At 37.0% G+C, this 15,188-nt stretch overlaps 2 protein-coding genes across 8 annotated transcripts; both read left to right on the top strand.

The window, feature by feature from the left end:
• Positions 1-645: 645 nt before the first annotated feature.
• Positions 646-4,953, top strand: LOC143450787 (uncharacterized). 2 transcript variants are annotated; one of them, XM_076951481.1, is made up of 10 exons: positions 646-1,155; positions 1,444-1,644; positions 1,758-1,976; positions 2,048-2,160; positions 2,335-2,462; positions 2,643-3,335; positions 3,499-3,676; positions 3,762-3,893; positions 4,029-4,259; positions 4,362-4,953. In XM_076951481.1, the coding sequence occupies exons 1-10, from the start codon at positions 1,099-1,101 to the stop codon at positions 4,603-4,605; spliced, it is 2,196 nt and encodes a 731-aa protein (XP_076807596.1). In that variant the 5' UTR covers positions 646-1,098; the 3' UTR covers positions 4,606-4,953. The 2 variants fall into 2 exon arrangements, with proteins under 2 accessions (XP_076807596.1, XP_076807597.1); XM_076951482.1 differs by having other exon boundaries at positions 1,517-1,644.
• Positions 4,954-8,891: 3,938 nt separating this feature from the next.
• On the top strand, positions 8,892-15,150 carry LOC143450790 (uncharacterized). 6 transcript variants are annotated; one of them, XM_076951487.1, is made up of 10 exons: positions 8,892-9,031; positions 9,386-9,538; positions 11,352-11,505; positions 12,502-12,614; positions 12,999-13,147; positions 13,358-13,476; positions 13,628-13,736; positions 13,909-14,053; positions 14,130-14,283; positions 14,550-15,150. In XM_076951487.1, exons 3-10 carry the CDS (start codon positions 11,434-11,436, stop codon positions 14,652-14,654), a joined length of 966 nt encoding a protein of 321 aa, XP_076807602.1. In that variant the 5' UTR covers positions 8,892-9,031; positions 9,386-9,538; positions 11,352-11,433; the 3' UTR covers positions 14,655-15,150. The 6 variants fall into 6 exon arrangements, with proteins under 6 accessions (XP_076807602.1, XP_076807603.1, XP_076807601.1 ...); XM_076951488.1 differs by having other exon boundaries at positions 9,429-9,538; XM_076951486.1 differs by having other exon boundaries at positions 8,899-9,031; positions 9,134-9,538.
• Positions 15,151-15,188: the final 38 nt, after the last annotated feature.

Genomic DNA, 15,188 nt, shown 5'->3' on the forward strand with positions numbered 1-15,188 from the left:
CTGTGGGCCTTCAAATGGACGGAAATTCGTAATTTTCAAGAATGACATAGCAGACAATTTTTTCATTTGGTTCAGACTGAAATTTCATTTGAGGAACAGAAATATATAGCTTTAAAAACTTGATAGAGTTTTAGTAATTTGTGTTAAGTTACTCAGACTGATTTTATTGCCATAAAACATAACAAATTAAGCTTCCAACATATACTGAGTTTTGGCGATCAACGTATAAAAATGTAAAGTTTGTACAATTTCCACAATTTTCAACCATTAGTGCCTACATTACCATTACCATTACCGTCCAGTATGCTGGTGAAGCAATATGCACTATGATGGATAGCTGAAACACCTCTACAAGTTACCACGAACAGAATATGAAATGAACGTCTAGCCGTAATAAACATATTATATCATTCATCTAATTATCAAGCAACAAAATACTACATTACAGTACACTGATTTCGAATATTGTGTGACGCAAATAAATGCATTTGCAGCAAGTATGAGGTAGCACTAAATGTTTTAAACAGTTGTGAAGTAGGGTAAACAAATAACCTAGCTACCAAAGTTATCTGAACTCAAAGGGAGTAAATAAAGAAAAAAGGGTTATACGAAAAGTGTTGTTCGCTCGCTACATGTACATCAGTTATAACGACTTGATCTTGTTTGCGGTTCTTCTCGTGATGTCACCATCAACATCTGTTATGAATTTACCTATACCAATATTCGTAATGAAGTTGTGAACCAACGATAGAGTGTTAGCTAAGATGATAGAATTAGCAAACAGCATAAAGAACTAATAAAGATAGCCTATTAAGTAAAACTGGGCCTGCAAAAATCGTTTAAGAAAAATTCCAGTGTTATAGAGCAGGGCGAACGTCAAATTACAACATAGGTTAAAAGTGAGATGCCGTAAATAACCGCAAGTCCGCAAGTAGTCTCCAATAACTTAATGTAAATTAATTGCCTCACTTCAAACTAACGAGGGTCAAAGTTTACAGCTGTTTCAAGTTTGCATACTTAGAGCGGTAGTAGAAACGATAATACACGAAGAAAACTACCAGTGTTACTAAATGTATTAAATGTGAATAGGCCTCAAACATGCGGATGACAATTTACATTTGGGTGATATATTTCACCTCAAATGTAAACACTCAGGTAAGAACTTATAAATATTATTGTAAATATAATTTGACTTTGGCGACCGCTAAGAAATTTATGAGACCGCGACCTTTAAGGCCTACCTGTTAATTTTCGTAAAAGACCGTTGGAGAAAAATTAAGAGACCGTTTCGGTTCCCAAAAACACCTCAAAAAACGCTGATAATGCTGACTGAAGTGTGTTTTTGTACAGTAAACATTGCTGTAGTTGACCTAATGTCGCAAGCAATTAAATTATTGATGTTTTTTGTATCCCAAAGTTTACTTATGTTACATCTTTCCTCAGGATTTCGCATATGAAGTCAAACAGATGGAAACTTTGACCGAAGGTCCTAACTGTGAATGCAAATGTATTTTAGAAACTGTAGATGACGGACCTTGCCCAAGCGATCCAACAAAACGCAAAGAAATATATTCAGTCAAAACTATTTCAATGGGCAGTGACTGCAAATGCAAGTGTTTTGTGCCAGTTCCTCCTAACTGCATGGTATGTTGGTAATATGGTAGTACTAAGCATATATTGATGCCGAATATAATTACTAGCAACACGTTTACAGCGGCTGTGCGGCCACAGTGACATGCTGCGCATGCGTTTTATAGAGTGGAGTCTCTTCAAAAAAATCTGAAAGTAAATTGCGTAACCAAACACGTAGTGGAGAAAAGAAAATAAAGATCAATGAAGCTGCAAGCCACCTCGCCGTTGTTCAACTTGGCCAAATTCAGTCAAGCATAACGCAGCTGATATCGGCATTGGACAAGTTAGAACGCGCCCTAAATCATCCTCTCCTTAAAAAAAACTTACAACGTACAGACACGAAGGTAAAATTTAATCAAGCTAAATTTAACCAAGCATCCAATTTACAAAGTATTCTTGGTCTATCCTTTTACAGAAAATAGACGCGCATGAAACTAGCGAAAGTAGCGGGCTTGCACACAATATCTCACAGAACATTCAAACTGAACCGTCATTAGCTGAAAATCAGCTACCAAATTACACTGCTAGGTAAAGTCTGAAAACTTTGTCAGTAAATCGTGTTCCAGGTCAAGTTATATGAATTCACTTCGCACGTAGAGTATGATTTCAATTTAATATGCGCCTTTTTATACTAGGTGGAATTAAAGAATTAGCTTATTTGCTGTGGTGAACCTAAATTATTAGGTAACATGACAATTTTAGCGTAGTCGAAGCTACAGTGTCAAAGCAGCCGATCACTGAAGCGACCGTAACGGATTTCCAAGCTGCTGTTGCTGGGCACAATCCGCTTGTTCAGAACATCACTGAAGCATATAATTTAACCTTTACAAGTGAGTCTGGGGGGCATAAGCTTCGTCTGAAAGCGAAGGGTAATAATGATTATGATCTCTTAAAAACAAATTGAAATCAAGCAAACTACGTCGATACCAACTATAAATATTAGACAACATATCATGGATATATTTACAACCATTGATTGCTAGTTGCTACTAATACGACATATGTTTAAGGTATTACTCACGGTGTTGATGCCATTGTTCGGCCGAAGATATTACCTGTCCATCAAAGTTTAATACCAGATAAAAAGGAAAACCATTCTTCCAGGCTTCACAAAACTGATAGCGCTACAACATTTGGCAACGTGATAAACACCAAAAATGTCAGTACCGCGATACAATATTTGCTTGAGAGCAGACCTACCAAACCAGATTTGTTTTTGACGCCAACTGTCGAAACAATCCAGTTTTCGGAAACCACAGCGACTACAAAATCTTTATCAACAACCCGTCCGTCTGAGGTAAACATAAAACCGAACAAGACTCAACTTCCGCAAAGGCATAATAACTTTGAACCGTACAGAAACGTTCAACAAGAGAAGCAACCAACACCAAAAGACTACTACGACGATCAGTACTATTATGATTATGATTCTGGAGAAAGTGTTCATTCTGGAAAAGGAGCAAGTGATGCCCACACAAGATCAGACAATCGATATCGTTTAACGTCTTCGCACCCGACTGAAAACCCAACGCAGATCAGCAAACTTACAGAGACGGCAAAGCAAATAGGAGTAAGCAATGAAGAGCGAGTAATGAGAAACCGACATGATTATGACAATGCGTTTGATGGTGATGACGATTATTACGCTGAATATGAATATCTGGCAAGTACCACGCAAACGACTGCCCCCATGAAATCGGCTGGTAAATACACTTAAACTAGAAATAGTCTACATTTGTGATTATAATAGTAGGCCTACAACTAACCATAAGAAAGCAAATCATTATTCGTGGCAAGTGGTAGCACTGCACTTACAAACTTATGTTTAATATCGCTTCGCAAACATTAACGAAAAATATGGTTCAGAATCATGTGGCACATTGTTGAACTTATCCGAACCGCAAGTGATTCAAGATTTCGGTCGTCGTGAAGGAGCATGGCTGCGAGATCCAGAAGCTGTACCTAGTAAAAGAGGCCGTATATATGTGACCAACTTTTATTACGGAAGCAATCTGATTGAGTTTGAAAATGTAGAAAACTTTAGGTACATTTTTGCAGTGTTAAGTACGAACTGGATAAAAACAGTACGCTGCTTATTCTGCGTATTTTCATGGAGTTTCCTACAACAGGAATTTCCGTTGGAGTAACTCATATATGTTGCCGTATAACTGGATTGGAACGGGCCATATGGTTTACAATGGATCGTTTTACTACAACCGAGCATTTTCCACGAATTTAATCAAATACGATTTAGCATACAGGTAATTATATTAGATGTACCTTACATTATGCACAGGTTGACAGGTTTGTGTTGACTTTTACACAAGCGAGATGTACGTTTTATAGGCTATTGACAACCATCGCTGTAACAGATGCTATGTTTTGACATTGTGCAGGTTTGTTAGTGCTTGGGGCCACTTGCGTAATGCAGTGTATGACTCTTCCACCCCATTTACATGGCGTGGTCATACAAACGTTAACATGGCTGCCGACGGACAAGGTCTTTGGGTGATGTATCCTACATATAATGACTTTGACTCTTCATCCACCGAGTATGCCTACGTTTTAAACAAGTTAAATGCAATAGATCTGCGCGTAATTAGCAGTTGGAAAACACCATTTTTAAGGTAAGTTATTATCCTTGCGTTGACACTTAAGTCATATACTTTGTATTCAAGCCAAACGCAGTTACATTATCACCGTAATTTAACTAATTCCATTACTTGCAGGCAATCCGTATCTCACTTATTCATGATCTGTGGGGTCGTTTATGCCACGAATCGCTTCAACGAACGAAATACTCGAATTACTCAAGCTTACGACACCTACACAGGAGTTCAACGAACGCTATTTGTGCCTTTTGTGAACCAATTTTCGTACAACGTCCAACTGTTATATTATCATCAGGAGCGAAAGCTGTTGTCCTGGGATAATGGTCACCAGATAGAATATATGGTCCATCTCGCCCACTGACGTTTTTCGCATTATGGCAAGTTTCAGTAAAATAGCGCAAGAGGTTAAGATGGGAAAACTAATACGCACGCAAAAAGCACACACACAAGCTGTTTGTACAACCCTATTCTACGACTTGTTACAAGGTTACATTGACGTATGTCAGGCTTAGTGTATACTTTCTTCAAACTACACCTTAGTTAAATGCTTTTTTCGTTCAAGAAAGGATGCGTTTGGGCTGCCTTTGGTGGGCTACTTGCAGAGATCAAGTATATGCAAAAAAACTTAAAAGTGGTGTATTTTTACTTTTCTACATACGTTGGGGTGATAGGTGCTTCTAAAAATTACAAATTGCAAGTGCAAATTCTTCGAGTTTTGTAAGGCTTACCAGGTTCCGTGGTTTCTAGTTTTGATACTGCGGTATCTTTCAGCTATGCCTCCCGTAAAAACTAGCCTTTAATATGCTGATTGGTTATTCCGGTTATACTAAATCATCTTTTAAAGTTCTTTACAGTTGTTTCTGGAATTGTATTCATTTTCATTATCATATCAAAGCTTTATTAAAATATTATGTAGCCTAACGACGAGAAAAGTAAAAAACAAGTTTGCTCGTAACAAATGGTTAAACATAACAAATATAGGCTGCTTACGTACAAAATTATCCTATACCAAGCTAGATGATAGCACAAAACATTCCAAATGTATAGTAAATCGTTGGTAGAACCGCAATCGCATCAAATCGACCCAAGTAGAAGAATTTCCTCGTCAAGAATATGTATTTGTGTTATATTTCTTGAAATTGGTGGTATTAATCAACGGCTTTGTTATAGTAACAAAATAGAACCGAAAGCAAAGTACAGAAATAAAAGCGCATTAATGTAAATCAAATAATACAACAAAAATGTAGGACGAATTCCTATTTTCATATATTCATAAATAATTGCTACACTTCTAGCTCGAACTGAACACAAGCAACTTGGACAATTATATAGTTTGAAATGTAAAATATTTATAACATTCATTTGACTGTATAGGCCTATAGGGGATCTCTGTTACTCTTGTTAGTATTATTTGAACAACTGCTAATAAGTGCGGCCACTTAGTCGCTAGCTTCGACTGGTTAGTAGCGAAGTAGCAAAACTGGATGAGCGTGAAACACAATTTATGAGTTTCTGAAATCTGCTCACATGATAGGCCTCTACGAAAGATTTGAAAGACGATATCAAAATCCAAACGCGCAGGCTTATGTATGATCATAAAAGTAGCACAACGTTTCAGTGCAAGTTAGAACGTTTTCACTTGTTTCTCATTAACACATTGTTTTGAATTGAACAAAAAGCAAGGCAGTTTAGGTCAGGTGGAACATTTAAAGTGGTATTGTGTTGATACAGATTGCAGAGTTACCATCAAATACTCGTGACAGACATCATGCCATATCGTCACTTCCTGCGATTTGTACAGGGACATTCGCTTGGTGACAGGAGGTTTTAGAACTAGTCCAAACATACTTGAACAGAGCCCTGATACAATTCGATGTTTAAAACATATATGCACACTTGCATATTTAGGGTGGAAGTTGTTGGACCACGTCCCTCCCTCACGAACCAAAGTTTTTCGCGCCATAAGCGTTTTTAGTTATTCATCCCTTTTCGTTTGGCGCAATTTCTTGTTGGCACTCTTTATTCGTCACAAAATTAAGTAATATTAAAGTTAGAATTATGAACCAATGACCTTAGTTGAAAACATTAAAAGAAAATTTTCACGGCCTGCTTTCAACAAAGCAAATCGCGCCTTGCAGCTGTTATGCAGTTTTTTACGTTTTAATCGAGTTGCAAAAGCAAGGTTATGTTATGTATATTAGATAGAACTAGGATAGAACTAGTCTAGTCTAGTCAACTTTCTAGTGAGAACAAATGCTTTGCAATGCTCATTATGACCTGAGCACGGATTGCCTCCATGCAATACAAGCTTTGCTTATCAGGAAAATTAACTGATCCCAGAAAAACATACAGTAGACCAGTTACGCTGACGTACCACCATGACGCTACAAAATCGTTGTAAGCAGAGTTTTAGAATTGTACGTCATAAATGTCCACCTACTGCACGTTCAAATAGGAGAATACATTGCATATCGAGGCGTATATGCGCAGTTTTTGGTGGCGTTGGTAAACGCGAGAATCTTGGATACAACTTTCAAACAAATATTGCCACCCCTCAACGCATTCATAAATAGAGTACGTCACCGTATATGCACGAAAAAGGAAATCTTTCAAAGAAAATCAGTGTACTTCGTTGGCGTTTCGAATTTTCGATAATGTCACCGCGCAGCATATGAAGAATTTTTGCCTATGTTGCATGAGTTACAGTATTTCCGGGAACGCTTTCTTTATGCATTCAACACAACCCTGTAAGTTGAAGCGAAAATTACGCTCACACCGCAATATGTGTAACAGCAGAAAATGGAAAAAGTTTGCGATGTTGTTGTGTAGAACAATACGGAAATAAGCGTTAATAGCGCCATGCCACAATCCAGTTTATGGAGGCGTCAAACAAGCGATTATATCCAAACACAAAGACGAGAGAAGCTTTGTCAAAACTAAATGTCATGCTTAGCCTTGTGTTTGCGAAATGTTTTAATAATGATGTTTAAAGGATTGTGGCCAATGATTTGCCAAAATGGCCAATGGCCGATACATCCCTCGCGTTGACCTAATTGTAGAAATAGTGAGTACTTTTATACACTAAATGGTCTTTCAAGGACATTAGTTTCTATGAACATTTGCACGTTCGTATTACATCTCTTCGTAAATCGTACATTGGCAACGCCAAAACCGAAATGCATCCCACGTGGTTTTTGTGAAGTATGCTATGAATTGTTAGCATCAAATGCAATTTACCGAACAACCGTTATGGGGATAGCGAATTGCGGGCCTGTAAACGAGATGTTGCTAAAAGCGTACATTTCCACAGGAAATTTTTGAAAGCTAAGGAAAGAAACCGGTGCGGCGGTACCACGTCAACAACTACACTGGTACAGGAAAATAAACACTATAAAGCGCATTACTTCCTTCAATCTGATTGCAGTTACTTAAATATAACCTAGCAGTTTGGTTTGATTGTCCGACGTGGTGCTATTGCTGCGGGATGAATAGTTTCCCGTCAGCGTTGGCACGGATAGCTCCAGAGGGTAATTGAAAGCTTTCACCAAACCAAAGTTCCTTACGTTTTGAAAAAATCAGCACCGATAGAATATTTCCGCCCTGCTTGCTATAAAGTGAATGGTGCTCTGGGTATATCCATCCATACATCTACGCTGAATTACATCACAGGCGATTTAAGTGAGTCATCGTGTCATTCAGTTTAATCGTGCACAATTTATAGTGAGGTTTTTGCTTAGCAGCTTATCATCATGCAAACTAGTGGGCAACTTTAGGCTAAATTTCAGATTTTAGAAGTGATATACAGTATACGTAAATTAGATCAGTTCAAATACTTAACTTAAAATTGCTTAAGGACAATCAAGTCTCTATGAGATCACCAGGCAAATAAAATGGTCAGCATTTAATTGTATATGTATATGAAGTTATGGCCATACGTCAACGAATGGTATAACATGCGTTTGAGTTTTGCAGGGCAAGCAAGAAAAGCATAGTCGCAGGCTCGAAGCAGTCCTATATTCCACAGCAACATTTAACTATTGACAACATCAAAGCGCTTAAAGATTAAATTTAACGTTCGAATAAACGTTTTTTAAATAACGAAGAGTAATGTGCCATAAAAACAGACCGTTTTAAGAGTATATTTCGGAAACTCAGGGATAAAATGACTAAAACAGCAGCAAGAAAATTTTTTCTATGAATCTTGCCGCAAATGACCAGAAATGCATCAATAGAATTTGATATTTGAGTACAGAGTTTAGTAAACAGTAGTTATAGCATTGACATAGGAGCTGAATTAATATTTAAATCGTTCTCGATGCTGCCTTGTTACCTACGGTACCAGGTAGGAAAATCGTCATCTCGTACCGTGAGTAATAAAGCATTTTCGTGAGCAATAAGCAACTCGAAAGCCATTGCACTGAAAAAGATAAGCCACTTACGTGATACCTGAAAATCTGACGTTTAGGAGTGGGCAGTCACATACACCGGTATTCCTATTGACTGCGTGCGTTATAGATCGCGCCACGTACCGAACAAGGTTGTTCGTAGATGTACAAGAAATATAGGAAGCAATAGGAACCTTAAAATAACTGAACGGTTTCCTGATGAAAGTGCACGTTTCCGGATAATTCTTTAACAAAAGCTGTTGTGGTATCATTTTGGCAATTAATACTGAAACGTCTCCATGCTTAAAATGGTTTCCTTGCAACGTAATTGGCACGTAGGCTCTTGTTCCTCCACACCGCAACGTTTTTTGAAACTTTTTGCAGCCTTGAAGAACAAGAAAGGTAAGCACTAATCAGCAAAATAATGAAGTTCTGTGTTAAAGCTCACATCATGATGTATTGATAATAATACCTGACGTATGCATTGCTTTCAACTCCATACAGAAAACATAGCAGTAAAGATACACACATCTACGCAACTGTACATTTTGATCGCAACACATACCGGCAGGAATATGATCACCTCTTATTGTTTGGACTATGTTGCACGTGACATAACATATCGCTGACTTCCCTTACGTATCTCCCACAAACCGCATGGAGTCTTGTTTTGCTTTGTCTAGATTTCAGCTAACTCGCGTTATACATACAAATGCGAGGTGCCCATACTATATTTCTTTGTGTTTTGCGATATAGAATCACAAAGCAACTACACAAACCTAACAATTTATACTTAAAGAATGCACGGCGAATGTCCTTGAATACAGACTTCTCAGGCCAGTTATTACCCAAGAAGCGTGGAAGCTGGTTCAGGCTCAAACGGAAACATTTTGACGACATATTCTGAAGGTTAGTAATGAGTGAACTTTTAAAATTAATATTTAGCAGCAAACTGTTTGTCGTATGTGTATTTGTAACACCAAATATTTCAAACATATAACGGCTTGTAACTTAATGTGTCAAATGAAACACCGTTTTGGATGTAGAAAATTCAAATTGGGTGGAGAACCGCGAGTACTACTTTTTTATCGAAAAGCAGCCTATCATGCAATCATTAAAGCAAGGCGAGAAATATTCTGTTTATGGCCTGTTTGTAACATTTAAGCAAAAAAATTTCGCCTTGCTGTTACAACATACCCACCTAGGCAAAGTGGTAACGACCTATACTGAGACAAACTGTAGCTTTGTGACGGTACTTGTTAACAAGAAATGCCGGAAAACGTTCGATTAACTGTTGATCCCAAACATATTTAACAACAAAATTAAAATAAGTATGAACAAAAAGGGCGATACGTAACATAAATATAATATGTTTAAAAACTTAAGGGCTCCTTGATTTAAAACTAGTTTCGCAATTTTAGCAAATGTTAAATCAATTCTTACAGTGCACAATTTATGAGACCAAATTTTAAAGACTAGTTGCATTGAATTAATAATTTCGATTATTTAACTTTTGTTGGAAACTTTACAGTAAAACAAGTACTTTTTACAACAGCATAAGCATAATGTTCAACACAGACTACAACATACCCCGGTTAAAATGTTGCAACTTGCCCAAAAGGGTCTAGCAATTTTTAGAATTTCTGGCTTATTAACAATATTCCGTAGCTTACGCCATTACCGCGACAATTCCGTTTAATAATGTAAAATTAATCAATAAGATAATAATTAATCAGCCCAATAACTTCTTAAGGTTCTGTTTTCGTTACAAGACTAACTATCATTTAGGTGAACAAAATAAATAGTTCTAAAAATTTACTATTATTGAAAAAAAAAACTGAAAAATGCTCTTAAATCTTACTGTTCATGGAGGCTTCAGGGGTAAAACTAGACATGTGGCAAGTTTATTTCAATACTACAGTAACATCTGCTTGCGCGAAATGTTTGCCGAATTAACATTTTCGTAGAAATCATAGGGAAAGCTTCAACCTATCCTTGTTACCATTGCTATAAGTATTAACTTCATAAAAACTTCTAGTAGCCTAGTCTAAAGGGTATAAGTAATCAATAGCAGCAGGCCATTGTTAATACCATGGCTAATTTTCCAAATTGTATCACATCGCAGTGTTGTGTGCTTATACTTCTTAAGCCCGACATATTAAAAAGAGGCGTAACTGATACACAACGTTGTTATGTTCGATTCTTTCGGTGGCAATCTAGCATGGAGTTGTCATCAGTTACCATAATATGATATTATGCTTTTTACATTTATAAACCATATCAGTCGCGAACGATTTTCATCGCGTTGCTTACTTTTCAGAAAGGGGGCTATATAATTTTAATCTATCAGAACTACATGCGAAACAGCTTGTTAAACAAAGTCAGTATACATGCAAAAATGACATGAGTGGTAATTTCAGAAAATTCAGCGGAACATGATAGACTGCAGTTGGATTTTTAGTAATAATGACAAATTCACTCTTTAAACTTTACCGAATGCTAAAAGAAAAATCTAGTTACAGAGATGTCAAAGAGTTAACACTTAACTTAGTGAATTTCCAACTCTAACGAGATTTTCTGCTGCTAATAGTTATTCTGAAAATATGGCGTTAGACCTGTACTGCGCATATATTCCGTCAGATGTGCCACCTGGCCATTTCGCAGGGAAGTTGGTAAAGGCCGTTCATACAGATACAAAACACAACATATTTCCATGCGACAGTGCCTACGGAAAAGACTGGAGCGAAGCGATATCTTACTTGGGACGAAAACGAAGGAACAGCGCGAACGACTCCGAGGACAAAATGACCAGCGCCAGGGTATTTTTACCACTTGAACACCCACTCGAAGGAAGAAACAATCCCCAACCAAGTAAGGTTAGTACAAGTACCGTTCCAAATGAAGAACATATCGTCATCTGTGAAATTTTCATGTTATTCACGCAATATACACTAAAAATAACCAAATGTATGATTTGCATGCGAAACCATGAAAGAATAACTGAACGACGAAAATTAACGAGTTCGTGTCAAATCCGGGACATGGGCCAGAAGCACATTTTCACCAAAAGCATTTCGGTGTTTTACACATATCATTGGGATAAATGACGTTAAAATGTAATAATCGATGAGGCAAACCTTGTTACAAATACCTGCTGCGCTTATCAAATAACTCCTTTACCACGTTTTGTACAATAACTCAATACTTTAAAGAAATCTTGTAAATGCACCGTGGCAAAATTCCAAATGGTGTGTGCGGTGTATCAAATTTCTTCATCGCCATAATATTACCACAGTATCCCTTTAAAGCCGCTTAAGTTACTTATAGATGTTAACAAGAATTTCGCTTTGTTTGTATGTCCTTCAAGGCACAGTTATCCGCTTGCTATTGTTATCCATCAAAAAGATTGTCGTGCTAAGTATTTTCTTAGTGATGGTTCTAGACCGAATTCTATCGCATTTCTCAAGTGTATCTCTATAGCGTCAACCAGCCTTTATTGATTCAGTGAATAGTGTTTGCCTTCAGCTTATAATATAATGCATAGGGGTTTAAGAAATTCAATTCTGGTATGGTAAGCTTTTAAAAGGCATATAATCACGTGAAATCGACCGGTGTTTTTACACTAACGTTAATATTACCAGAACGATAGTAACAAAAGCTGCGAAAATTTAGAGTCAAAAACAACTGAAGCAGATACTAAAAAGGGGAATTAGTATTCAATTTATACAGCGTTAAATAAAAAAAAATGCAGGCGGAACCTACGAAAAAGGTGAATTTTACGATAGAAACTTTGTTTATCCTATTCAGCGCGCATAATAGAGAAACGGTAGTATTTCCCAAGCTTAATCGTACTAAAGTTAATTACATTTTAGCCGTTCATGAATTGGCGAGTTCCAAGTCGCTACTCAGATAATGGTCGACCAACTTCAAGGGAAGCACGTTTAATGAAGCAGATTCAAAACGACCCTAAACGAGGAGGAAGCAGGTGAGAAACAGCATAAGTGGTGAAGCAATAAGTCTTAAGAAATGATTTTTGACTAAAGGCTGTCACAATTTAACTGGAAAAAATCGTACAATCAAAGCTATTTTCATGGTTTCTTGTTAACCTAACTTAAATGCTATAACATAGTAAGTTAAACCTAACCTAAATCTGCCTTCTAATCTAAACCTAATTTCAAGTAAAACCCAAATACCTTAAATCCACTATTTGCATGACCATTCCGTTAACCTAGCCGCCTATCTTTAACAATATGCTGCGTGAACTACTTACGGTGAAATGGTCACTTGATTAACAAAATTATTTGGTATTTATTAAATTATTAGCTTGTGTAACAAAATGAATAGCTATATATGGAAAGCATTTGTACAGCCGGCAACACGAGATTACCAACACAACGCATCACGTTCCGCCGCATGGAAAGTTTGCACCAATCAAATCAGAGCAGCAAGAACACATGGCCGAAGTTTTCAAACGAGAAAAAGCCATGGATAAAAAAAAGCACAATCACATACCGACGTGTAAGTATAGCATGTTGACAACGAATACATCAAAAAACGATGAATACAAGAGTAGCCATTATTGAAATAATGGCGGTGCATACAGTTCGCTGTACTTCAATCATTAAGTACAGGCTACTTTTAAAATGCAGGCTAATATTTAAAAGGATATACAGCGTAACTATACTAAAACAATTCATTCATGCAGTAAAACTACAATTTTACTTCTAGTGCCACGCCTGTCACTAAGTGCTGACTTAGTCAACGATAAACCCCTGGAACCAAGAACTTATTCGGCGGCACAAAGATGGCTGAAGAAAAATCCTGGAAAAGAACGTCTCGCAGCCCAAGTAAATTTCACGAAACACTGCTTTCATGATAGACTTATAAAATAATAATTATGCGCGGTTTGTAACTTGGCAGTCCCAGGTGTAACCCAGTGCAAATTTAAACTTTGCTTTGCTCTGTCTTTGATCAATTCTTAACAATCGTGTGGATTAGGTTCTCCGACAACTTGGGCATTCGGAAGTTGACATTATCTTGGAAAACACTTTAGAACCAAATGCAAAGAAAGCAGTTCGTGAATGGCTCAAAAATGCAACAGAAGAAGGTTTTTTTCTTATTATACCTTTAAAACAAATACATAAGTGGCAACCTCTATCACCCAACAGTTCAAAATCTATTCCAAACTTAATAGTAAATTTCAATAATTTTAGTGTGCTGAAAAGTAGTCAAGAATGTAATCAATGCCGGTTTTTTTCTCATATATTTTTGTTTTCTAGATCGACGTGCTGCAATACGATTTTTTACTTCGCTAGCCGGAAGTAAATTTTTAGGAGGCCCCAGTGGTACCCATCCTGCTGCTAACGTTCAGGGTGATAAAGACGCAAGATTACGGGCTGTATTAAGCGCACTCGAAAACAACAAGTAATAGGCCTAGATCTTATATTGTACAAGACGATAATGGAAATTAATCATTACAACAAAGCATATCTAAATTCAGGGGACAAGCTTCGCCACAAAAAGTCATTCGGCATCAGACGGTTGACGACAATATAAAGGTCCTGATGAAAGCAGCAAGAAAGAAAAACCTGCGTTTGCTTACGCCCGACACCAGGCTGAGGCACAGAGAATTCCAAACGTGGCATCATATGCCTGTGAGTGCAGCCACAGTAATATATAACCTATATCACAGTGACGTGTCAATTTATAATATATGAACCTAACCCCGGTCAATTTAACTAGAGTTTTATTATCTTTAAGTCTAACAAAGTGGTATAGACAAGGATTGAATTCAATGGTCTTTTCAGTTACTGGTTAACAGACATGAAACTGTACACACCACTTAGTGTACGCAATAGTAGAAAAACTAGTCGCAATAATAGACTTAAACATAAAAAAATAAATTACAATTTCTTTTTAGGTATATCACTACAGAGGACGTGTGGATAATACGCGCTCGATGTACGTCAAGCCACACGCACCTCTACCAAGAGATTTTAAAATTCATCCCGAGTGGTCATCATAAACTGGCATGTCTTGGTCAAAGTCAAGAAACTTGTTCAAACATAGTTATTTTATTCAACCAAGCACTAGTCCTTTTAGTTGATGTAATGACATGCTTAAGATATAGAAATACTGTAGCCTATTTGCACTCAAAAACTGCACTTCTCACTTTAAAATAAGTAGGCGATATTTTCTGTATAGTCATAAAAAATGAGTATAGTTTCCAAAACGATAGCTTTTCATAAACCACAAACAACCTTGGGAGTAAGCATGAACACAATGTCACATTGCACACACCTTTGATTTGGACAATGTTGAATTTGTTAAAAGCTTATCCTTCACGAGTTATAAAAGTAGCTTAATCATGTCAAACCTTTGCACTTACGAGATTATGAATTTTTTCATTCGGAAAATTGTTATTTGTAATAAATGATACTTTTCACACTGCATGGCGTTGTACGAAACTGTGCTAATTATTTTGGAAAAAGTACATTATCAAATAAAGCTAAAGCACTTGACTTGGTAATGCGTGATTGCTAATGACTAAACTAAACAG

Source organism: Clavelina lepadiformis, chromosome 3 (genome assembly GCF_947623445.1).
Source record: "Clavelina lepadiformis chromosome 3, kaClaLepa1.1, whole genome shotgun sequence".
Lineage (NCBI taxonomy): Eukaryota > Metazoa > Chordata > Ascidiacea > Aplousobranchia > Clavelinidae > Clavelina > Clavelina lepadiformis.